Source organism: Arachis ipaensis, chromosome B8 (assembly GCF_059453495.1).
Source record: "Arachis ipaensis isolate K30076 ecotype BB chromosome B8, ASM5945349v1, whole genome shotgun sequence".
NCBI classification, from domain to species: domain Eukaryota; kingdom Viridiplantae; phylum Streptophyta; class Magnoliopsida; order Fabales; family Fabaceae; genus Arachis; species Arachis ipaensis.
In genome coordinates this window covers 15,943,041-15,969,667 of record NC_142443.1, presented here as the reverse complement: position 1 = coordinate 15,969,667, position 26,627 = coordinate 15,943,041, and the positions used below count along the sequence as shown (strand labels likewise).

At 33.7% G+C, this 26,627-nt stretch overlaps 2 protein-coding genes across 2 annotated transcripts; one reads left to right on the top strand and one right to left on the bottom strand.

Annotated features, from left to right (window-relative positions):
• Positions 1-17,915: 17,915 nt before the first annotated feature.
• LOC107614329 (cyanidin 3-O-galactoside 2''-O-xylosyltransferase FGGT1-like) lies at positions 17,916-19,397 on the bottom strand. The gene has a single exon (XM_016316543.3). It carries the CDS (start codon positions 19,311-19,313, stop codon positions 17,931-17,933), a length of 1,383 nt encoding a protein of 460 aa, XP_016172029.1. The 5' UTR covers positions 19,314-19,397; the 3' UTR covers positions 17,916-17,930.
• Positions 19,398-20,585: 1,188 nt separating this feature from the next.
• Positions 20,586-21,306, top strand: LOC107610564 (protein C2-DOMAIN ABA-RELATED 7-like). Its single transcript, XM_016312601.1, has 3 exons — positions 20,586-20,702; positions 20,811-20,906; positions 21,001-21,306. The coding sequence occupies exons 1-3, from the start codon at positions 20,586-20,588 to the stop codon at positions 21,304-21,306; spliced, it is 519 nt and encodes a 172-aa protein (XP_016168087.1).
• Positions 21,307-26,627: the final 5,321 nt, after the last annotated feature.

Below are 26,627 nucleotides of genomic sequence, written 5' to 3'. Positions count from 1 at the left end.
GATAGTTGACAGATGTCATTGTATACGATGCAACAATTTAAGTTGGGTAAATTAGACATTTTCATCCATTTCAAACTGAAAAAGAGAAGAATCCGTTGCAGATTTTTTGTGGACTTTCTATGATTAATGTACACCGTATTTTTATTCAATAAATCTTGATCACATGTATTATTTAATATAAATCTAGATGATTATAAAAGTTGAAATATCATATTCTAAGCAAGTACAATAACATACGTAAACATCTTTCTTTTCTATATCTTATTCAGTTATCAAATTCTCTCTTTACAGACTATTCACGTGGAAAAAAGATTGAGTTTGAAGCTATATTCTTTTTTTTTGTCAAGTGGATTGGACAACCCCCAATTCTAAACATTACAAGAGACATATAAGTATGCCATCCGTATTAGACCTCTGCTGCGACGCTATATTCTTAAGATGCGGTTATGTTGAGAAAAAAGATTTAAATTTATTGATGTTGAGATTTTTTTTGGTGTCTTGAGAAGAACAAAAAAAAGAAAGAAAGAATTAAAGCCTAAGAATAGTTAGTAGTAGAAAGGTTTCTAATCATGTACTCTTTGAATTTTTCTCAAGGTGTTTTGCTATGATGTCTGTCATCTTATTTGTCTCTTTTTGAATTAGTCTCAAATTTGTCTTTCAACTCTAATGTATGATATCGTAAATTTTTTGAATCAAGAAGTGTTCAGAACTCCACACTTTTTTTTTTATTAAGAGTGTAAGCTTTCACACAATCAGTTTTACATATGATATCTCTATGACCATCATTCTAAGCGAGAACAAAACCTTTTCAAATGACAAATAATTCTCTATAAAGAACATTATTACTAGTTAAAACTCTCATGCAGTCTCGTTGTTAATTACCACTCTAATCCCTACTCACACAAGCAAAGCCAATTTTGTCTACACCACTACAAAAACTAGCATCACAATTAGTCTTATATGTACAATGAGAATGTAATATCAAACTATAATAGAAGGGGATAAAGAAATACGATTCATCTAAAAAAAAGACCTAAGTTCCTGTGATGAAGTTAGAGCTAGACCTATGATTTTATTTGGTGACCATCGTATATCTAGATTGAAAATATCATTATTCCTTACTCGCCAAATTCACCAAAGACCCGCAAAAAATTTGAAAGCTTGCTTCTTACTATTTTCCAAGAACCTAGAATACATATGTTGAGGCTGAAGATCAATTTGTAGATTTTGCCAAACAATTTGAACTTTCACACGATCTCTAACACAATGTAAGACATTTTTTGGGAAGGCAAGGCACCCGTGGATAAAGATTAGAATTCGCCATACTTCTCTTGTACCTATACGCAGTCGTAGGAAGAACATTCCTGAAACAGAGCCAAGTCAATAACTTATGCTTTTCAGGAACCTACTAACGTCAAAGTCACAACCAATTTTCCTAATCTTGCCGATCAAACCTCCTTTTAATCAACCACAAATAACCACTACTAGCACTGTACATCTTAGATTCTGCCCTAAACTAAAACCAACCTGCTTCTAAGCCAGATTGAGTCGTTGGATTATAAGAGAGGATGCTAGCTTTCAAATTCTGATTTAATAGAGAATAAATACCATCAAAATTTCAATTTTCATTAAACCATAAATCTGAAATGCAAAGGTTCGAGTAAGAGATGTACTAATCAAAACCTATTTCAAATAGTCAAAGACTTTGCATAAATCCTTCCAAATATGGGAGCCTTTAACATAATTAAAACTACACTGATTTCTGTGAGAAGAGATGTACTTCATTGTCAACATTATGACCCAGACTTTATCAGGTTATTTAATAAATTGCCACAATAGTTTTTCCGTCAAGGAGATGTTAGCACAAGATGTGCCTCTTGTGTCCAGTCCTCCATATTTTTTGGGAGTAGCCAAAACCTTCCGGCTAGTAAGATTTAAGTCCTTGCTATCTGCTTGACTTTTCTAGAGAAAATTCTTCATCATGGAAGAAATTTTATCAGTTATTGTTTTGAAAAAAAGAGAGATCTGCATGCGGTATGAGAGTATAGACGCAAACACCGAATTAATAAGACAGAGTCTTCCTGCCCTGTTAAGCATCCTACCCTTCCAATTGGCTATTCTTTCACGAATTTTGTCAAAGACGTGATGAAAAAATGCTTGAGTCACCTGTGAATGACTAAGATTAACTCCCGAATACTTGTCTAAGTCATGAACAAACATAATGGAAGAAACTCCCGTAAAGATATATTTCCATCTAACAGAAATTTTTTTTAGCAAAGCGCTTTAGATTTATCAACATTAATTTTCATACATGAGACCTTGCAAAACTTAGTCATAACCTCCATTACCATTTGCACCTGACTCTTTCTAACTTTACAAAAAAAAAAAAAAATAACAACTCATCAGCAAACATTAAGTGAGAAATTTTAACATCTCCTTTGGGCACAGCAATCAGCTCCCAACTATTCTTATCCACTTGGTGATTGATATAACATGCTAGTCGCTCCATATACAAAACAAAAAGATAAGGTGACATTGGGTCACTTTGTCTGAGACCGCGCCTTGGAGAGAAACTATCCAATTTGCTGTCATTCCAAAAAATAGACAAAAAAAAAAGATGATACACAATTCATAATCAGTCTAATAATAGAGTTAGGGAACCAAAAACACTAAAGAGTTTGTTCAAAGAATTTCTAATCCACCTTATCATAAGCCTTTTCAAGATCTATTTTAAAAGTTAGAGTGCATTTCTTTCACTTAGTATGCTTCATGAAATGAAGGACTTGTGCAATAATGATATTATCTGGAGATCCTCTCCCTGGAATAAAATCACCTTGAAACGGGCCAACAATATCAACAAGAAAAGGACAAAGTCCATTAACAAAAACTTTTATGATAATTTATACACCATATTATAAAGACTAATAGACCTAAAATCATTTATCGAAGATGGCACTTCTACCTTAGGAATAAGAACAATTAAGGTTTCCATCATCTTGGAGTTAATGGGACTGCGTACCCAAAAAAGTATGCCAAACCAAATTCTTAATGGAATGAAGCCCAGACTCTATATCAGGGGTCAATATATCATACCAATACATTTTCTTATACTCAACATATTCCAACTCCTTAAATAAAACAACCAAATTAAAAAAAATTCATATAATCCATATCTATTGGTGGAAACCTCTTCACTTTACCATATACATAACTCATATATCCTTCACTGTCTTTCACAAACTTTTTCTCATGATGAAACACGGGAACAACAAGATATTCAGACATCTGCAATATAATTAATATATATATATATATATATATATATATATATATATATATTAACAACTAGCATACCAATTTAATTTGACTCTATTTCAATATCAATTCTAAATTAGAAATCCAAGTTTTTTTTATTCGTAAAAAATTGTGGAATCTGTCTTTCTTCTCACAATATGTGCATTCCAATATTAAATAACTATTTACAGTATCAAAAAATACAACAATACCTAGATTTTTAGATATTTATTATCCCAAAATCACATTGTTTATTATTTCTCTTCTTCTTAGACCATACACACAATGTACATAGCAAAGCATGTTAGAATTATTGAAAATGACAACACACTTTTGAAAAAGAAAGGGGAAAACCACACTAACTTGGCACGTTGCAAACGCGGTGCAATCTCCATCCAAGCTTCAACCAAGTTTCGTCAACCGTACTATCCAACCACCTTAACAATAATATGTGGAGGTCAGTCAGCAACTTTGTTAGCAATATTGTCAGCACATCGCTCCAACTTTGAGAGGTCAACGAGCACTACAAAAGGATGACTTTTGCTCTACTAGAATTTTCTTGTAATTATGTGAGCAACATAGGAGCTTATATGGAAATCTCAATGTGACGTTCTCTTATTCAATCGAAATGCAACATCTCATTATTTTAAATGACGCCGTTTTTGCTTTCTAAAGTGGGATAGATTGGCTCTTATCCATTTTTTAGTGGCCAACATGGAACTTAATAAAGTCTTAACCTCCACATTATCAATGTTAACTGACACATAAGTTATTTTTGTTTGTTTTGGTTAGAGGAGATGATGGAAAGACCACGACGTCTTTGGTGCGGAATTTATAACCACAAACTAACCGGAAGTGCACCAGGTCGTACCAAGTAGTACCTCAAGTGAATGAGGGTCGATCCCACGAGGATTGATGGACTAAGCAACAATGGTTGATTAAATTACTTAGTTAGACAAACAGAAAAGAGCGTTTGGGTCTCAATTGCATTAAACAGTAAATTCAGAAAATTAATAAAGTAAGCAATATACAAGTTGTGAATAATATATGGAGAAACAGTTAAGACTTCAGAGTTATCTATTTTACGGATTGACTTTTCTTACTAACTATTTTAATCATGCAAGACTTAATTCATGGCAAACTACATGTGACTAAACCCTAATTTCTTAGACCTTTTTAGTCTCCTCTAACTCGCATCAACCGCCAATTCCTTGGTCAATTAATTCCAATTAGAGGGTGAAGTTTAATTCTAGTTATATGCCACAGAAATCCTAATTACCCAAATATAAGAGGACTATATGTCACGTATCCCGTTAAATCCAGATAATTAGAAATTTAGGAGAATATGTTTTCAAGATGTTATTCAAGTAAAGAGCTTTTCTAAGTTATACAAGAAATCAATTAGAAAGAGGGTCATACTTCCGTTCCACTCAAATTCATAAGATAAAGAACGAAAATAATTCTTGAAATATAAATCAGTGCATGAATTAAAATAGAAAAAATAATAGAATCAATCTATACAATAGACAGAGCTCCTAACCTTAATAGTGGAGGTTTAGTTGCTCATGGTTCAGAGAGAAAAACTAGGATTCAGGTAAACTGTAATTTACAGAATGAGGTGGAATAATCCCCAGAAGAGAAGTTTCTTTTCCCTTTTATATCTAATCCTAATTAATTTTAAATTATAATTTTTAAAACTAAATAATATCTTTTCTATTTTAAAATAAAAAAATAAAGTTTAAATCAGAATTAATTAAAGCAATCCGCGCGTCTTCAATTAATGAATGGGGACCACTTGCTTCGTAGGAAGGCACGCCTAACTTGGCACGGAGCTGCGCCTTACTTGGATATATCATGCGCCTAACTTGAAAGGAGTAACTTCTCTTGCGTGTTGTTGTTGAGCATTGCGCCTAACTTGAGAAATCTCAAGTTAGGCGCAGCCTAGGCAGAGCTTCTTGGGCATTCTTCTTTCATCCTTGCCCCTAACTTGAGAAATCTCAAGTTAGGCGCAACCTTGGCTGCGCTGGTGGAAAAGAAGTATAAACTATTATACATCATTGGAAAGCTCTGGAAGTTAGCTTTCCAACGCTATTGGAATCACGTTCATTGGACTTCTTTAGCTCAAGATATTTAGGTTTGAGTGCAGAGAGGTCAGGGTTGACAGAATCATTCACCTTCTTCTCTTTTTCTGCGGAAACTCCATCAAATCCAGCCAAATGCTACCTAAAGTAAACAGAATTTCACACGACTCAAAGTAACATCTATAGTGTCTAAAAGATAATTAATTCTTGATTAAACTCAACAAATTAAATGCAAATTCACTAGGAAAAGATAAGAAAGATGCTCACGCATCAGTCTCACGGAAATATGGGACAGGAGCTAATTTGTCATTTTTGTTTTACAATTGTCACAATGTCCTTTGAAATAAAGGACAGAAATCGGATTAGGTGTTCACTCAAAAAATTATTATTCTAATATTTATAAATAATATCTATGCGAGAATTATTCACTTAATTATTTTTATTTTTAAAACTAAATAATATCTTTTCCTATTTTAAAATAAAAAATAATGTTTAAATCAGAATTAATTAAAGCAATTCGTGCGTCTTCAATTGATGAATGTGGACCACTTGCTTCGTAGGAAGGCACGCCTAACTTGGCATGGAGCTGCGCCTTACTTGGATATATCATGCGTCTAACTTGAAAGGAGTAACTTCTCTTGCATGTTGTTGTTGAGCATTGCGCCTAACTTGAGAAATCTCAAGTTAGGCGCAGCCTAGGAAGAGCTTCTTAGGCGTTCTTCTTTCATCCTTGCGCCTAACTTGAGAAATCTCAAGATTTCTCAAGTTAGGCGCAACCTTGGCTGCGCTGGTGGAGAAGAAGTATGAAATATTATACATTGTTGGAAAGCTCTGAAAGTTAGCTTTCCAACACCACTAAAATCATGTTCATTGGACCTCTGTAGCTCGAGATATTTAGGTTTGAGTGCAGAGAGGTCAGGGTTGACAGCATCATTCGCCTTCTCTTTTTCTGCGGAAACTCCATCAAATCCAGCCAAATGCTATCTAAAGTAAACAGAATTTCACACGACTCAAAGTAACATCCATAGTGGCTAAAAGATAATTAATTCTTGATTAAACTCAATAAATTAAATGCAAATTCACTAGGAAAAGATAGGAAAGATGCTCACGCATCACAACACCAAACTTGAATTGTTGCTTATCCTCAAGCAACCAAACTAATATAGGCTTAGGATGTGAATTTGCATGAGAATGAGAGTTTGATTAAGCTCATGTCTCTTCTTATAGTGGGGTTTACAACTGCAATCCTGAATAGTTTTGGCATCTCACCCTCCTTTGAATCAGAAGAATGTCACTGTCATTCGGAATTAGAATCCAGATAATATTTTGAATTCTCTAATCTTTTGTACTTCAATTTAATCCTTGAACACAGTAAATTTCCTTTGATTTTCTTTTCTTTGGTGCTTTGCACCTTGAGCCTAGCCGTGACTTTAAATGTTTTGTCTCAAGCTTCACTTGACACAAAAACACCACAAGCACTTAACTGAGGAACTCTCTTTAAGTTCTGATTTTTCTTTCAGTTACTCCCAGACAGTGGTGCTCAAAGCCTTTGGCATACTGACGATTGGATTGTTGACGGTTTAGAATTTCACAAATGAATCTTCGTTGTAAAGTATAGTTTCTAAACCAAGCAATAATCCTTTCATACAAAAAGTTGTTTGTCACTAGTACAAACCCCTAAAATTTATAAACCGAAGTATTGGACCTCGGGTCGTTCTCCCTAGGACTTACAATGAAATGTCTTGTTATTGGTTATGAGTTATTTTGGGGTTTTGGATAAGGAGCATGAAAAGTAAATGGCAATGAAAATAAACTAAAAACTATAAAAGGCTCTTGGAAAGGTGTGAGAACTAGAAGTCCTATCCTAGTTATCCTTTTCAATTGTGATGAGAATTGTTCATTGCTACCACTTAGTTAACCCTTACTAATTAAAGGAAAGTCAAGTGGATGAATTAACTTGAGCCACAAGTCCTAACCAACTCCCAAGGAAAGACTAGATTTAGTGCACTCCAAACTAATTAGCAATCTCTTCAATTATCAATCAACAAAGGAATTAGATAACTCAAGCGTCACTAATTACTCTACCTAGGCCAAGAGGAACAAAATCTACACTAAAACTAAAAGAGACATTTCAACAAACACATAAAGTGCAAGAGGAGTAAACATTATTAAATGCAAGAATTAAAGGAATCTACAACTACAAAAACAAGAGATCAACAATAGAAAAGCAAAGAAGAACAATTATTATGAATTACCTCTTATTGAATTGGAAGAAAAGTAGAAGGAACAATACTAGATCTACAACAAAATATAAGAACAACATAAAGAAAATTACAACAAGGGAATAGAAGGAGATTGAATGTAGCAACAAAGAATTGAGAGATAGAAGTGGAGAAAAGCAAAGATTAAAACCTAGATCTAAGAACTAAACCTAATCCTAATCCTAATTCTAGAGAGAAGAGAGAGCTTCTCTCTCTAACTCTAACTACTTCTAAAACTAAACTATGACTAATGATTAAAAGTATATTGATTCCTCTTCAATTCTTGGCTTAAATAGCATCAGAAATGAGTTGGATTGGGCCCACAAGGCTTCTAAAATCGCTGGCCACGTGTTGCATTAAGTGGGTCATGTGCCACCATCGGCGCGTCCGCGTACCGTGCGCGTGCGCGCCCCTATGCGCGATGCAACTATGGCAAATCTTATATCGTTTCGAAGCCCCGGATGTTAGCTTTCCAACCCAACTGGAACCGCATCATTTGGACCTCTGTAGCTCAAGTTATGGTCGTTTAAGTGCAAAGAGGTCGGCTTGACAGCTTTTCGATTCTTTCATTTCTTCATGAGTTCTCCAACTTTTCATGCTTCCTTTCTTCATTCCCTTGATCCAATCTTTGCCTCCTAAACCTTAAATCACTTAACAAACATATCAAGGCATCTAATGGAATCAAGGTGAATTAGATTTAGCTATTTTAAGACCTAAAAAGCATGTTTTCACTCTTAAGCACAATTAAAGGAGAATATACAAAACCATGCTATTTCATTGAATAAATGTGGGTAAAAGGTTATAAAATCCCCTAAATCAAGCATAAGATAAACCCTACAAATGGGGTTTGTCACATACTCTTGTCAAATGCATTTGATCTCGACTCTTAGTGTTCTGTCTCAAGCATTACTTGACACAATCACACCACAAGCATATGACCAGGAAAACAAATCTTTGAGCTTTTAATCATGTCTAACCTCCCTAGTCATTGATGCTTAGAGTCTTGGACCTTGCTTTTATTTTTCTTTTGCTGTTTCTTCTGCTTCAAGGATTAAACTTTCACTTATTGCAGAGAATTCATAATAGTTTTCTAAATTCCTGTTCCTTATACATCAACATCTTTTGATTCAAATTCAAATATGCACTGTTCATGTCATGTATTTAGAGTCACAGAAAATACCACCACATTTGGATAAATGAGACTACTATTAAGAATAAACTCAATTTCTCACACATTACATTCTCTTTTTCTTCATTCTTTTTTATTTCAAGCTCAGTGAGTAATACATGAGACACTTTCCAGAATTAAAGCAAATAACAGAAATTTTTAAAAATAACAGACTTAAACTAAAACCTAGGAACTTAAATAATAAAGGATCATGCAGAAACCAAGTAAAATAGCAGAAAACAGGAATATAACATAATAAGAACTGGAAAAAATATAGAACGAAAGGAACTCAACCACCTCAGTTATCCTAGTGGCCGTCTCATTCTTCAGGTTGTGCTCCTCCGTGAAGATAATTCGCCTCCTTGAAAGGAGGGGGCTGTCCTGTGCCTAACTTGGGCTTGCACTGCGCCTTACTTGGAGTCTCCCGAGCCTCCAGGAATCCTTGGCCTTCACCCTTGTGCCTAACTTGAGAATTCTCAAGTTAGGCGCGGACCAGGCAGAGAATAATCTCCATTGTACGCGTCATGTGGCACCTAACTTGAGATTTTCAAGTTAGGCGTCACCCAAATCTGAATCAATATCCTCCCGGGTGTCTGAAACTCTGTATTCAGGAACCTGTTTCTATTTCAATGACTCTACATGATCCAAATACACATAAAACAAAGGAAAAATAGTAAAAACTCAACTAAAACTAAATAAATAACAAAATCAAACCAACAGAAATCAAACTAAAGGATACAAAAACATCGGGTTGCCTCCCGACAAGCGCTTCTTTATCGTGACTAGCTTGACGGTCAGCTCCTCTAGGGAGGAGGATCATAGGGGCTCAGCTCTTCACCCCTCACTTTGAACTTCTTTTCTGTGTCTCCATAAAGTAGCTCAATATGCTCCAAAGAGAGGATTCGATTTACTGTATAAGTCAACACTGGATTGCTAGTCAACACCACCTTCATTCTTGGGGAGAAACCTTCAGTGGGGATCTTTTTGTTTCTCCATCCTCTGGGTACTTTCTTTTTAGGACCCTCCTCCTTGGTGGATGATGCATTCCTGACACCAAACTTAGGTTTGATGTTAGGAAGAATTTTATTGATTGTCACCAAAGGAGGTTTGAGCTGCAGATTCTGCTGTGCAACATCAAGAGGTTCTTGAAGGTTTGGATTAATAAGCTCAATTTGCATGCACCTCTCTTCTTCACCTACTGAATGTATATCTTTGAAGACGTGAAAGACTAGTTGCTCATCATGCACTCTAAGCACTAATTCACCCACTTCTACATCAATTAGAGCTCTCCCAGTGGCTAGGAAGGGTCTTCCTAGAATTATAGAGGCATTCTCATCCTCTCCTGTGTCAAGAATCACAAAATCTGCTGGGAGGAAGAACTTACACACTTTGACCAAGATATTATCCACTAATCCGTATGCAGGCTTTATAGATTTGTCTGCCATCTGTAATGCTATCCTTGTGGATTATGCCTCTTGGATTTGCAACTACTTCATCACAGACAAGGGAATTAAATTTATGCTTGCCCCCAGATCACATAGGGCTTTCTCAAAAGTAGTGCTCCCAATGGTACATAAAATTTGAAAGCTCCTTGGATCTGACATCTTCTTTGGCAAGTTATTCTGAATTATGGCACTACATTCCTTAGTCAGGACCACTGTCTCATCTCCCTTTAAAGGCTTCTTCTTTGACAACAACTCCTTCATGAATTTGACATAGAAAGGCATTTGCTCCAAAACCTCAGCAAAAAGAATATTGATTTGCAACTTTCTGAAGACTTTCAAGAACTTCGAAAACTGCTTGTCCTTGGTCTCCTTTTGAAGTCTCTTAGGAAATGGCATTTTAGGCTTGTACTCATGAGCCTTTGACAATGTAGGATAAGTGTCAAGAGAATCTGGGAATGGGTTGTCTGCACGCTTTGGAGGGACGTGCTCTACTTCTTCCTTTTTCTCCTCTGGAGCTTATTTTTCAACTGGCTCCTCATGAACTTGTGCTTCTATACTTGCCACATGTTCACTTATCAAGGTGATAGCCTTGCATTCCTCTCTTGGATTCACCACTATATCACCAGGAAACGCAAAGCGAGGCATCTCAGGTATTTGCTTGCTCAACTGGCCTACCTGTACCTCCAAGTTTCTGAGAAAAGCTCTAGTTTTCTGCATAAAATGATTCATTACTGCTTCCATATCAGTGTTCTTCTGGGGCTGAGAATTTTCCTGCTGAGGTGGTTATTGATGATGAAACTGAAACTGGCAGTTATTATGATTATTCTGCTGAAAACCGCCCTGAGAATTATTGTTAGAATTTTGTGATCCCTGAGGTTGCTCTCTCCACCCAAATTTTGGGTGGTTTCTCCACCCCTGATTATAGGTCTTAGAGTATGGACCATTATTGGGGTTTCTAGGAGCATTCCCCATATAATTGACCTGTTCAGAAGAAAATTGAGTATAATTATAATTCTCATTTTGCATAAAATTATCTGTCATGTCATAAGGGACCTCTTGAGGTGCATTCTGAGTGTTGACAGCTAAAACCTGCATCCTACTCAATTGTTGAGAAATTAAACTCATCTGCTGACTCAAAATTTTATTCTGAGCAAGGATAGCATCAAGAGCTTCTACTTCCATAACGCCTTTCTTTTGAGGGGTCTCAAAGTTCACAGGATTCCTGTTAGATGAATATAAATATTGGTTGCTAGCAACCAATTCAATAAGCTCAGTAGTTTCCTCCGGTGTCTTCTTCATGTGCAATGAACCACCTGCAGAAATATCTAAGCACATCTTGGACATTTCACCCAAGCCTTCATAAAAGATATCTAGTTGGGTCCATTTAGAGAACATGTGTCCGGAGAGCATTGCCTAATCAGCAACTTGTACCTCTCCCAAGCTTTATAGAGGGTCTCACCATCCTTCTGTCTGAAGGTCTGAACCTCCACCCTAAGCTTAGTCAGCTTCTTTGGTGGGAAAAATGTAGTAAGGAATCCAGTGACAATCTTTTCCCAAGTATCCAAACTCTCCTTGGGTTGGGAATCTAGCCATAGTTTTGCTCTATCCCTCAAAGCAAACAGGAAGAGCATGAGTTTTTACACCTCAGGGTTCACTCCATTTGTCTTCACAGTATCACATATCTGCAGAAAATTAGAAATAAATTGATTTGGGTCTTCTTGGGGAAGACCATGATACTGGCAGTTTTGTTGCACCAGGGTGACCAATTGTGGCTTCAACTCAAAGTTGTTTGCAGCTATAGGAGGCACCACAATGCTTTTTCCATAAAGATATGTAGTAGGAGCAGTGTAAGAGCCAAGCACTCTCCTAGGTTGTTCATTCCCATTCGGATTTGCCATATTGGCATTAGCAGCATTATTAGGATCCATAGTGGATTCTGCAGTCTTGTAAAGTCTTGCTTGTTGCAAACGCCACCTGAAGTTCTTTCAGGTTTAGGATCAAAGTCTACGAGAGGTTCCTTGTCTCTGTTCCTGCGCATAAACAGACAGGAGACAAGAAAAGATGGAACTCTCTATGTCAGAGTGCAGAGAATTCCAAGTGAAGTAACCTATGTAAAGAGATAAAAATATTGAATAAAATAAATGCTAAAATTCGAACATTATTATTAAAAATTAAGACTAAAATTTTGAAATTATTAGGTAAATTAAATAAAAAAGTTTAAAATAAGACTAACTAGGAAACACCAAACTTAATTTCAAAAATTAAAAAAAATGGTTGAGCAAAATTTCAAAAATTTATAGCTTAAAATTTAAATGAAATTAATAAAATAAAAAAAATAAAAATAATAAAGGAAAATAAGGAAGGAAAAACGAAGATGAACTAAAATAGAACAAAGAAACGAAAGAAGGTGGAAAACAATCACAATTTGAAGTTAAAGAAAAAAAGAAAAGAAACGAAGACAGGGGCTAGAAGAACGAAAAGGAAAGAAAAATGAAAAATAAAAAATAATAATACTAAAATAAAACTAATTAAAAGAAAAATTATCTAATAAACAACAAATAGTTATCAATTATAGTCAATCTCTAGCAACGGCGCCAAAAATTTGGTGTGGAATTTATACTCACAAACTAACCGGCAAATGCACCGGGTCGTACCAAGTAGTACCTCAAGTGAATGAGGGTCGATCCCACGAGAATTGATGGACTAAGCAACGATGGTTGATTAAATTACTTTGTTAGACAAACAGAAAAGAGTGTTTGGGTCTCAATTGCATTAAACAGTAAATTCAGAAAATTAATAAAGTAAGCAGTAAACAAGTTGTGAATAATATATGGAGAAACAGTTAAGGCTTCAGAGTTATCTATTTTCCGGATTGACTTTTCTTACTAACTATTTTAATCATGCAAGACTTAATTCATGGCAAACTACATGTGACTAAACCCTAATTCCTTAGACCTTTTTAGTCTCCTCTAACTCTCATCAACCGCCAATTCTTTGGTCAATTAATTTCAATTAGAGGGTGAAGTTTAATTCTAATTATATGCCACAGAAATCCTAATTACCCAAATATAAGAGGATTATATGTCACGTATTCCGTTAAATCCAGATAATTAGAAATTTAGGAGAATATGTTTTCAAGCTGTTATTCAAGTAAAGAGCTTTTCCAAGTTATACAAGAACTCAATTAGAAAGAGTGTCATACTTCCGTTCCACCCAAATTCATAAGATAAAGAACGAAAATAATTCTTGAAATATAAATCAGTGCATGAATTAAGATAGAAAAAACAATAGAATCAATCCATACAATAGACAGAGCTCCTAACCTTAACAGTGGAGGTTTAGTTGCTCATGGTTCAGAGAGAAAAACTAGGATTCAGGTAAACTGTAATTTATAGAATGAGGTGGAATAATCTCCAGAAGATAAGTTTCTTTTCCCTTTTATATCTGATCCTAATTAATTTTAAATTATAATTTTTAAAACTAAATAATATCTTTTTCTATTTTAAAATAAAAAAATAAAGTTTAAATCAGAATTAAATAAAGCAATCCGCGCGTCTTCAATTGATGAATGGGGACCACTTGCTTCGTAGGAAGGCACGCCTAACTTGGCACGGAGCTGCGCCTTACTTGGATATATCATGCGCCTAACTTGAAAGGAGTAACTTCTCTTGCATGTTGTTGTTGAGCATTGCGCCTAACTTGAGAAATCTCAAGTTAGGCGCAGCCTAGGCAGAGCTTCTTGGGTGTTCTTCTTTCATCCTTGTCCCTAACTTGAGAAATCTCAAGTTAGGCGCAATCTTGGCTGCGCTGGTGGAAAAGAAGTATAAACTATTATACATCGTTGGAAAGCTCTGGAAGTTAGCTTTCCAACGCCATTGAAATCATGTTCATTGGACCTCTGTAGCTCAAGATATTTAGGTTTGAGTGCAGATAGGTCAGGGTTGACAGAATCATTCGCCTTCTTCTCTTTTTTTGCGGAAACTCCATTAAATCCAGCCAAATGTTACCTACAGTAAACAGAATTTCACACGACTCAAAGTAACATCCATAGTGTCTAAAAGATAATTAATTCTTGATTAAACTCAACAAATTAAATACAAATTCACTAGGAAAAGATAAAAAAGATGCTCACGCATCAGTCTCACGAAAATATGGGACAGGAGCTAATTTGTCATTTTTGTTTTACAATTGTCACAATATCCTTTGAAATAAAGGACAGAAATCGGATTAGGTGTTCACTCAAACAATTATTATTCTAATATTTATAAATAATATCTATGCGAGAATTATTCACTTAATTATTTTTATTTTGCCTTCAAAATTCCCAAAATATAGTTGTATATTATGCAAAGTTGCAAACAAATTGATCTATCATCTTAATGAAACAATTTTTTTTTTAAGTTTAATAAACTTTCACAAAACTTTTATTAAATGAATTCATGTAGTTATACAAAAATTTCTAGAATTAACTAGGATGAATTTTTCGGGACCTCGTGATCTTTTTCACACAAATTGAAATTGATGCTTGCAAATATGCTTCCATGTCTAAATGAGTAAATAATTTTTGAAAATGTATTGAGCATAAAAAGTTATGTACCTTTTTTATTAGATTTTGATTTATTTTATAAAATTAATTTTCAAGTTAACGACTTTATGTTTTTATTGGAATTAATTAACTTTATAAAACAAGTCAGAATCTAATAAGAGAAGTACCACTTGAATTTTGCATCATAATTGCTTTGATTTACTCTCTTCAAAATCTCTTTTGCATGATATTCAAGATCTGTTAAGTAGTTGAATTGGTCTCTCGTTTAGACTAAGTACCGAAATAAATTTATAAATTTATATGTAAATAAAAAATATAGGTGAACAATATATATAATAAATAACATAAACAACGAATTAAAAAAATTAAATTAATTTTAAATTTTAACAAATTCAAAATTAATTAATTTTTATCAGATTTTATAGTTTAAAAATTTAAGATTAACATTCATAAATACATTCACATTCGCAGTATATATATGTACGGTTACTCCCAATTTTACTGTAACAGAATTTCTGACGTTCGCTGCGCAACTTACACAGAATCTCTCCGGTCCACATCCATAATTCGATGTCATCATTGGAGGCAGCTTTGTAGCGAGGTGCCTCTCCTTCCAAGAGTGTCGTTGTCTTCCGCACTCTGTGCAGCCATAACCGTAGTTGTTTCACGATCTTGTATTCCTGCCTTCGTTGTGGTTCACGACCCCAGGACCGTTTCGGATGTTTATTTTTCATGCAGATGATTTGCTTACCATTATCAGAAGTGTCGGGGACGGCTTAGGGCTCACGGTGCGACAACGCTAGATGGGTTCCTTCCAAGGGCCGACGATGGTGGCACCATCGATGGTAGGGATGCAGTTGGTGGCGCTGCAGATGGGAAGGGCAGTAGCTCAGGAAAATGGTGATATGGACTAGATGAAGGGTGGCGGTGCTAAGGTCCGGCACAGCAACAATGGCTGCACGACGGGAACGACACAAGGCGATGTTGACGTGCATCTCTGACGGTGAAGATGACGGCGCAACAGAAAAGAAGAGTTAGCGATGATGTAATAGCGCGTCAGAAAAAAATGAGTGGGCATTTGTAAATTGGGAGACTGCTGTAAAAAAAAGTTACAGTTTGATGTGAGTTAGAGGTTTTTTATGATTATTGAGCCTGAAATTTATATAAGGAAAAAGTTGGGTAACCAAAAAGTTTTAGCCATAATTAGCTAAAATTTTCTATAATATACTTCATTTACATCATTTAATAACAGTTTTATTTTTTAGCCCACTCTCTTATCATTTCACTTATCATATTCTTATCAACTCCATTTGTTAATGATATTAATTATAATATCATATTTCTTACTATTAGACATTTTTGTAATCAATACTTAATATTTCTTTTTATAATTTAATTTTTATATTTAAAAATATAATAAAGATTAATAATAATAATTAATAACGGTTATAATTTATCATTGTAATTGATTTTTGCTCTGCTCCTTCGCCTAATGGAGATACGATAATATCACATAAATTCAATAATTGTAATTGATTATTATCATAAACACTTTTTTGTTTTATTATTATTATTATTATTATTATTATTATTATTATTATTATTATTATTATTATTATTATTGTAATTAATTTTCTGTGTTTGTTAAGTCATTTATCATCATTTAATGGAGAGATACAAAATCTGAAAGCTACCCTAATATGATTTTGTTTCCGTTAATTCAATTATTTTCATTCAAAATTCACAACTCTAATACCATTGCAAACACAATTAGAATAGGTTAAGGAATTTTACAAGAAATCATATTTGTCATTACAAATAGTATGTCATTTGAATTCTATCTTAATACGGTACCTATGGTAGAAAGTGCTGAAGAATTTGAACATACAACAGATGGACTCACTCGACCAGGTTGTTGTCAGTCAATCAATTTTCGAGAATATGAAAAACTCAACTAGTTTTGATGAGGTATGGTAATAAACTGATTAATTTTTTTTGTGTGTTTTTATGTGCATTTATAATTATATTGTACTAACTAAGTTCATACACATAACATTCATACGTTTATATACATAACATCCATAATTATATACAACTAACATCTAAAAATTAAATTTATGTTTATTAGATATTACATCCATACACATATCATTTTTTAGTTATTGCTTAAGTAACTATAAAATTAACATATTTATTTTTAAATTTTATCATAATTGAATTTAAAAAACGTCAAATTCTTAAATTAATTTATTCAATTCATAAATTTACTCATAACATCCATAAATTCATACATGTAACACCCATAATTTCATATTAATAACATTCATAATTTTGTACTCATAATTTTCATAATTTCATACATATGATATCTATAATTAATAAATTTTTATAATCAATATTATTAAATTTTAAACTATACGTCTTATTGTATTCTTCAAATTATCTCATATGTGTACTAATATGTCATGATTTTAATTATTTTAATATTTTTATTTAATATTTGTATGTATACTTATTTATTGATTTTAATACGACGAGATCATAATTGTTTTTAAAAATTTATTTTTTTTGTTTATATTTTTTAATAGTCTATATGTAAAATATAAATTATATAGTAGAAGTTGTTAAAAATTTTTAATTTAACTTCTATAATTTTTGTAAAGAATTATTGCATTTTAATGGATAATAATGTGATTGAGAGATGTTAGTGATTTGAATTAGAAAAAACTGAAATTGATTTTGGAAAGAAAATTAATGACTTCAAACATGCAGCAAAATGATAGGTGATAAAAAGAATAAGTAATAAAGAGATGTATATCACTTACTTATCAAGAGAATAAAAATTTTTATATAATATTTTTATATTGTAATTATTTTTTGGTTAACTAGCGCTCCTCTTTATATAAATTATGCAAACTCTACATAGTACATACAAAAATTTATATATATAAAAAAAAGTATAAATAAGTACACACATAAATTTAAACACTTTTTTTATAAATATTAAATTACATATACACTAAAATTAATTATTAATATAAAATAAATATTAAATTATAAAATATATATATTAAAAATAAATTAAACAATAAATATATTTACACATGCATTTTTTAATAGCTAAACATTAGCCTGTTAAAGCACATCCTGAAGCTGACGAATGAAACCATCAACACAAGAAGATTCAAAATGTGGAGCTAAGAAGAGATTCCTAATTTTGCTATGATTTTCTCTCACATCTCTTCCAACTTGATTCTCATCATCCATAACAGTTTTAACAGCTTTGCACACACTTTCTTTGCTAAACAAGCCATCTTCTTGTCCTTTTTCGACTTCAACCCCAACCCTCAACTTCCTTCCCAGAATTCTTGCATTTATCACATGATCTCCGTACGGCCCTGGCAACAACACAAGCTGGCACTTATTCACAAGTGCCTCCGTCACAGAACCCGCCCCGCAGTGTGTTATGAAGCATCCAACACTAGAGTGCCCCAATATCAATTGTTGCGGCACCCATCCTCCGTGTACAACACTTCTTTCTTTTGTCCTTTCTTTGAATCCTTCTGGTAACACTTCTTCAATGGAATCATATCCCATAGGGGGTTTAATTACCGCAAGGAACGGAAAACCTGTTAGTTCAAGTCCAAGTAACAATTCCTGCACTTGGTTTTTCTCCATAGGGCTTTCAGTTCCAAGTGCACAGTAAATAACTGAACCGGATTTAAATTTACTAAGCCATGATTCCCATTTTTCATCTAAGGCAGTGTTTGGTTGTTCAGGTAAAAGAGGACCCGATAGAATAACGGGTTTTTTGTATTGGGATTCAAGATAATCCACGTATGGACCTTCAATTTCTCTGCAACTTTTGAATGCAACTGCATCTGATAAATCCGCACCGGTGCTGAGCCTATCAAAGAAGAGAACACCGCTTCCGAATTCCCGTTTTCTAAATGCAACCATGTTTCGAAGCTCGTGGGCACGAAGATCGATTATTGAAGCTTCAGGGAAATCTGGAGATGGTGGGTTATTGAGATCTGATTCGGTTATGTTTCTTCCTTGGCGCATTCTAGCTGGGGATGCAAGGTAAGCTATAGTTGCAGGGTTAACTACGAAGTATTGGACACATTTTATGCCATGACTTCTTGCAATGTTTGGAAGCCAGTGTTGGAAATCAAAGATAACGATTTGTGGGTTTAGATCCTTGAGGAGAAGCTCTATGACATTGTATGTGAGGTCCATGGCAGTAGCGATGTGTTTGATTGAGGAGAAGGGGACATCTGAAGTGGTTTCAGCTTCATGGGGGAGGCCAGGGCATTGAGGAACAATGATGGGAATGAAGGTGATGAGTTGTGGGTGGAGGTTTAGATGTTGAAGCTTTGATATTGTTCTTTTGGGTATGAAGAAGGAGATTCTGTGGCCTCTGTTTGCAAGCTTGTTGGAGAGGTGAAGAAATGGGGTGAGGTGCCCCATGGCAAGCCATGGATACATTACTATGTGCAGAGAAGAAGCTCCATCCATGGCAGCAGAAAAATGAATTGATTATTTGTTGTATTTGTTATTATATTAAACTTAATTATTCAAAGGCCAAAACAATAAACTATGATAACATGCGCACCAGTTCATAGGGCTCTATTTCTTTTTGGGTGGTTGGACTGCTCGTATTAAAAGGGTAATTTTTCAAATGTTTTTAAAAAAAATTATGTTGACTAATTTAATTTTTAATAAATTTTAATTAACAAATTAATTTTTTTTTCTTTATTTTGTTAAATATATTACTTTTTGTATCCAATTTTAATAAAATGTTAGACAATCAATTTTGTCATTATTATTTAATAGAAGATATAATAATTTGTTTTTAAAAAAATTAATCTCTTAATATAAACGAATAATTTTATAATAAAATTTATTTATTTAATAAAATAAAATTTATAAATTAATTTAGTGATTAAATTTATTAAAAACTAAAATTTCTCACTAAATTTGTTAAGTAATGACTTAAAGTATTACTCATTATTTATATAAAAAAATAGCTAATAAACAAGTCGCCGATTACACCAGACATTATTGAATATTATCTTTCTTCACGTCGTAGTATTGCCATGGCTCCATCTAATTCATTGTGAGGTCAGTGGAGTCCACGTCCACGGTCCACTTTCTCATTAATTAAAGAGGTTAAAATAGATGATGATTTTTTTTCATAATATAGATCCTAATTATCTATTAGCACTTTTTTTAATTTATTTAGGAATATTCTTGCGGTCACCAACTAAATGAGTGTTCAACAATATACAGTACAAATTAAATAGTAAAAAAGAATGCACATTGTCGCATAAGCTAACTATGGACAGTATTCCATTGTGGGAAAGGCACGACCAGAATAACCATTTGTGGAACGACGGACCCATTTTGGCTCAGTCTATAACGGAACTTTTAAAGTTAATATTTTAGATCAGTAAAAATCGGACAAGCAAAAACATTGTATGCACATACATGACACTAATTAGTAACTACATATTCTTTTAGTTGGGTTCAGTTGTTAACGTTTGTATTTTGAGATTCTTTTGCTGAACTGTCAATTCTATTTAAAAGATTAGTGTAACTGTGCAACATATTCTTGTTTAGTCTGTGGTTATCACTTTCTTCTTGATTTTAGTTAATGTTAATATATATTAAAGATAGCTATACGTCAAATTCAAATTATCTCTTGGTAGATAAACAATAGCATCATCATCAAGAACGTAATTATTATCCCTCTGGTGATTTTAAGTGTTGGTGTCTACGACAAGGAATATGTCAGTGGAACATATACTTGGTGCTATCAAACTTAGGATTAAAAGAGGCATTAATCTCGCAATACGCGATACTTATTCTAGTGACCCTTATGTTGTTGTCAAAATGGAAGAACAGGTCAAAAATCTATTTTTTTTTCTCATTGAATATACTTATATACATGCTTAAATAATACAATATTGTAGCAATGCGATAAATTGATTATTTAATTTGATACATATGCAGAAGTTGAAAACCGCGTACATACGGAAAAATATTAATCCAGTATGGAATGAAGAATTGACTCTTTATGTTAAGGATGTTGCAACTCCAATAACTATGGTACGTGTTATACATTCAAGAAAATTAGTGCAGAAGCTTTTTCATTTTTGTGATTTACATTTATGATGATTGTCATATATGTTTGACTATGCAGCAAGTTTTCGACAAAGACATATTCACTGCAGACGATGAAATGGGCGATGCATTTATAGACATAAGGCCGTATATTGGGTGCCATTTGATGGGATTAAAGAGTTTGCCAGATGGATGTGTGGTGAAGAAAATTCAACCAAATAGGACTAACTGTCTAGCTGAAGAGAGCACATGCTTTTGGCGCAATGGGAGTATAGTCCAACCTATGATTTTAAGACTGAAAAATGTTGAGTGCGGTGAAATAGAATGTGAAATTGAGTGGCGTAATATTCCCGGTTGTAAAGGTTTATCAGGACTAAGATCTTGAATCAACTCATTATTATAAAAGGTGTATTATTGTATGAGAAAATATAAAGAGAAAATCTCTACATACAAATGTTTTACGTTTATAAGCTTTACAAGTTTGAAGAGAACAAAATCCACTAAACGCGTTGTTTGTGTTACGTGCTTTTTTAACAGACTTTTAAATTAATTTAAATCAATTAACGCGTAAATATATAACTTCCATTTTTCAAAAGATTTCGTTTCTTTTTTTCGAGTTGCTTGTCAAATTTGTTGGATCTCCTTCGTGCGTTTTCTCTTTGTTTTGTTTTTTTTTTTTTCGATTTTCATGGTTTCTGAAATCAAGCTTTAAAATCGTTTTGAAGATAATGGAACTTCAGAAATATACTCAAACGATTACATAAATACACTCAAACGATTACAGAAATACACCCAAACGGTTACAGAAAGGATTACAGAAATACACCCAAACAGTTATAGAAATACACCCAAAGGATTTAAGAAATACACCCAAAACAGAGGGAGACAGTATATTTCTTCTTGAAATCTTTTAATGTTTTGCTGGTTAAGGATGAGGCATATGACAGAGACAATCTAGAAGAAAAACCTAGAAGAACAGTAAAACAGTACTTTGAATAATGTTTCTTCGTTTTTTCTGGTGATTTTTGATGGAGATTTGTATCTTTTCTTCTTGATTTCTTTTACTCTTCGCGAGGAGTTGGAACGTTTCTGCAGAATCGTAGTTTGTTTCGAATGTCCCTTGAATCTTGACGGTTTGCGTTTTGATTGAGGAAGAAGAGGAAGAGTGAACGTGTTGTGGAAGGGTGATTAAGGCGCATGCGTTGGACGCTTGATTCTAAAAGAGTGGCGCGTGTGTTTTTTTCTTAGACTTAGAACAACTTGTATACCTTGTAAGCCAAAAAGACTTGTATGTATAACAGACCTAAAATATAAAATCAAGATTACTGGACACACCAGTCACACACACACACACACATATATATATATATATATATATATATATATATATATATATATATGTGGAAACAGTGAAAACAGTGACGTTTGTCCATTTAAATAAATGTTAGAGATTTACTTTTTTATTTGGACAAAAATATTCTTCACACTTCTTTTTAAATAAAGTTTTTGTTGTGTCTAGTAGTGAAGAAAATAAAAATTCTCTTTTGATATATAGATAGTTAGATAGTTATTTAGTTAAATATATTATTTTGTTTTTATTAATTTTTAAGATAGATTATACACTCTTTTCTATTTATACACAAATTAAAGGTGTTTTTATTATAGAATTGGCCAAAAAATTAAATAATAAAACGGATTTGAATTTTTTTTTTATGAATTTATAGATCGATTTTGTTAGGTAGATAATGATCTTTGTAAATAATATGAACAATGAATTTTAGAATTGGTCTAATAAAAGTAAAAAAACACTCTACTCCAAATTATCCCCTAATCCCTAATATTAGGATAACCATCCGCACACCTAGTGAATTGAACATTCAGTCATTGTTAATTGTGCATGAATAAATCGAATCAAAAGAAATAATCATTTAATTAAGAATCAACATAACCATATGCATACCTATTGAATTGAACATCCGGTATATGTTACTAGTAACTACTTAATCAAACCAGCTGCATAAGTATTAGACTAACTATCCGCATACTTAGTAAACTGAACATCTGACTTATTATTCATTGATGACTACGTGTGAATGTGAGGAATTGTCGTTTGTGAATGACAATGGGCATCACAAAACGGTTCATCGAAGTTGAACTCCATTTACGTGCATATGATGGTTATGCACGTATGAAAATGTAGCAACGTATGGCACTGGACGTTGACGACACTACCGCACACAATGTGAGGCTGCGATGGGGCTGCACGGCCGGCGTCGGATGAACAATGGGAAGGAGGATGCACGGGCTGCTGCGGCGCAATCTCACATCACAACAGAGCGCAAAATGAGATAGGAGAGGCTGGTGGGCGGCGTCGGCGGGAGACTGGGCGGCATTGGATCGAACAACAGGGAAGTGCAGCGGGCCGGGATAACTCTGCGGACCGGAGATCGCAAATGGAGAATGGAAGATTAGGAGGTATTGGAAATAATCGTGTCAATTGTGATTCGATTTAATTGAAAATCTCTATTTTGCAAAATCTGAAATTAAAAATAATTAATTAATAATCTGATTTATTATTTTAATTTTAATTTTTTTACTTCATTGTTCACATTATTTAATATTCTCATTGTCTTTTTATACTTTTTTTTTTATCAATTTGTAAAGAATAAAAAATACTAAATAATTTTTTGAGAAAATTTTGCAGTTGATTTATATGTTTCTAGAAGGAAAAATATATTAAAGAAGACCTTGAAAATTTGTAGTATTAGATTTATAGGTCTATGACAAAATAACAAATTACAATTTTTTAAAATTTTATAAAATTTTCAACAATAATGTTAGGTGCATATTAAAATTAACTATTAAAATTAATTATTAGTATAAAATATATATTAAAATATAAAATATATATAAAAAATAAATTAAATTACATTTATATTTATCTATAATAATTTATTTTAGTGACTACTTTTAATATGTAAATTATATTTTTTATATTTAAATTTTTCATAAACTTATTTGATGCTTTTATTTTTCTCGTAAACCTATAGATTTATCTTACATTTTTTTGGAGCCTACTTATTTTATTAATAAAAGAGAATAATCTTTATCTATTGAATTGAATATTTTTCTTTATTTTATATATATTTATATATATATTTTTGGTCACACACTAATACACTCAGTCACTTACACACACATATAATATATGGCTCTTCAATCATCCCCAGACCCCAGCTAGGTTCGAGCCTGGTGTGACATATTAGAAAACAAACACCTTTGCCATTAGTACACAGCCCCAACCACTTTATATTTTGATATTTAAATTAAGCAGAAGCCAAATTGAATATTTTATTTTTTAGTTTTTATTTTTTATTTTTTACTTTTTACATGAATTGAATATTTTATTTAAGTATCTCATCCGTTTTTTTTATTGGACTTGAGTAGATCCGGACAGAGTTGACCCGACCCAAATACAACCATACCAATTCACATGATTCAAACAGTGATGACAAGCACCAACTCCCTGCCTCTCTTAACTTAGATTCACGTCACCTAATCCTCATCAATGTCTAACAGAGCCTTCACTCTCGCCCCTCTATCGAACATGGCAGCTGCATCGTCCTACTGTCCAAGGAGTGCCGATCTGAGGGAAATCGACATTGATCCTTGGTTAAGAGGACCAGTGATTTGATTATTTTATATTTATTGAACTACAAGCATCCCCTATTGGATAAAAATAAGCCAATAATAATAAGTGTTGATTTTGTTGAAGTAAAAAGAGTCCTCTTAGGGAGACAATGAAGTATATATACAATGGCTATAATGGACTGTTTATTTGGCCTAATATCAATAAAAAATGAAAACCAACTCATCTTTCACCTTAATTTTAAAAATCTTTGGTCTATGAATAAAATGAACATCACCCATACTATCCAGAATAACCATCCAGATACTAGGGATAATAAACATCTCATGTCATAAAACCACTCATCCCAAAACCTTAAGCTGATTTTGGAGTTCACCAAGAATCGAACTCTTGACCTTTTGGATCTAGAACTCTAATATCATATCATGAAACCACTCATCCCAAAAGCATAACCTGACAGGACAATGTAACACTAATGGTCATATCTCTAATACTTCCTAAATCTCCATTGTACACATTGTACGCTTAGGCCATTGGCTCCCTATACTTATTCTTAGTTTTATTTTAATTATAACCATCTAGTCCCTAATTCAATTTTTTCCCAATCCCTTTCTTTTTTTAGCACCGACGACAACCCTCTTACCCAACCCTTGAGACCTCTCTTGACCATCCCATAGCAGTGGCGCCGAGTGACCCCGCACCTCCATCAGCGCCGACCAGACCCCTACTGCTCACCCTCCAGCGCGCGCCTCCTACGTCGCCGGTCACAGCCAGTTCGCTCGCCCTCCGCTTTCCGTCGCAGGTCTCGCGTGGGCTTCGCCGGAGAGACTCATCGTCGCCATAGTTGAACGTCGCAGAGCCTGGTTCCCGGCTTGCCTCAGCGCAAATACCGAGACCATTGTGGGCGCCTCTTGCTTCCTGCATCGTTCGTCCTGTGTCATCCCCTTGAAGCCGTGAAAATCGAACGGGTAGACCTCGTTGCTGTTACAGCGGCCAAACCCATTCCGTGGTCGATGAGTTACTGGAGGTTAGTGGGTTGATTTATTGCTGTGATGATATCTGTTTCTCTTGCTACTAGCTGTACATGCACTGAATCTAGCTGAGGTGTTTGATTGTTCATAGTGAAGAACTCTGTTGTTGCAATGTCATTGTGTTGGAACTTGTAGAATAAATTGTTATTATAGATGGTTGCAATGAATTTAGTATGTTCCTGGATGTTTGGTTTCTATTGAAATTATTCAGTTGTTTTTGCTTTAGATACGAGTATCATAACTGCATACCCATATTATAATTCTATGTTTTCAATAATGTTAGGCACTGAACTTGAACCCCAACAACAATTTGACACATCCAACAAGTTAATCAAATCCTTAAAACAACATAATTTCACTCCTGATTTGGTGAATGGCGGGAAAGCTTTACCTGATGAAGAGACTCTACTTTTGGCTTCATGTAACTATGAAACTAACACTAAATAGGGTCAAGAGGTAATAAAGATTAAGAATATCTATGTTTTTTTTTTCATTAACACAGTACCTTTCAGTGTGGTTATTCCTTATTGCAGATTGGATTCTTGTATGGTACTGTATGTGAAGATGTTCACACTGGATTCATGCTGAATTGCAATGGTCGAAATTCAGTTTTTTGTGATTCAGCTAAGCCACAGTTCCTTCGAAACAGTACAACTAACTTGAATGAATTGCTAATTCAAGGAACAAGATGGGGTTCTGGTCTGCTTGACATTGGTTGAAGCAGGTTCTGGCCTCTTATATATGGATTTTAATCAAGAATGTAATAATTGAACAAAAGTTCTTAATTTATTAGATGTTTATTATCAACTAAAGTAGATGTTCATTTTACTATGTATGTAGATGGTTCTTGCAGAGAGTGAAAAGGATTATTCCTCCTCACTACTTGATGCATTGTGACAAAGATGGCTGGTGCACGAAATTATGATGTCCAGGCTCAAACAATCCCTGGCAACGTGAGCAACTTGGTACGCGTAATCGTGATTACACTTTAATTATGTAAAATTCATGGCTCTTTCTTTCCCTGGA

What these genes read in the sequence shown, in the direction of transcription:
- LOC107614329 (XM_016316543.3), bottom strand. Translation starts at nt 19,313, where the DNA reads ATGGATGGAGCTTCTTCTCTGCACATAGTAATGTATCCATGGCTTGCC.
- LOC107610564 (XM_016312601.1), top strand. Translation starts at nt 20,586, where the DNA reads ATGTCAGTGGAACATATACTTGGTGCTATCAAACTTAGGATTAAAAGA. An exon ending in TTGTCAAAATGGAAGAACAG is followed by an intron (nt 20,703 to 20,810) that starts GTCAAAAATCTA and finishes ATACATATGCAG; the next exon opens with AAGTTGAAAACCGCGTACAT. An exon ending in TTGCAACTCCAATAACTATG is followed by an intron (nt 20,907 to 21,000) that starts GTACGTGTTATA and finishes TTGACTATGCAG; the next exon opens with CAAGTTTTCGACAAAGACAT.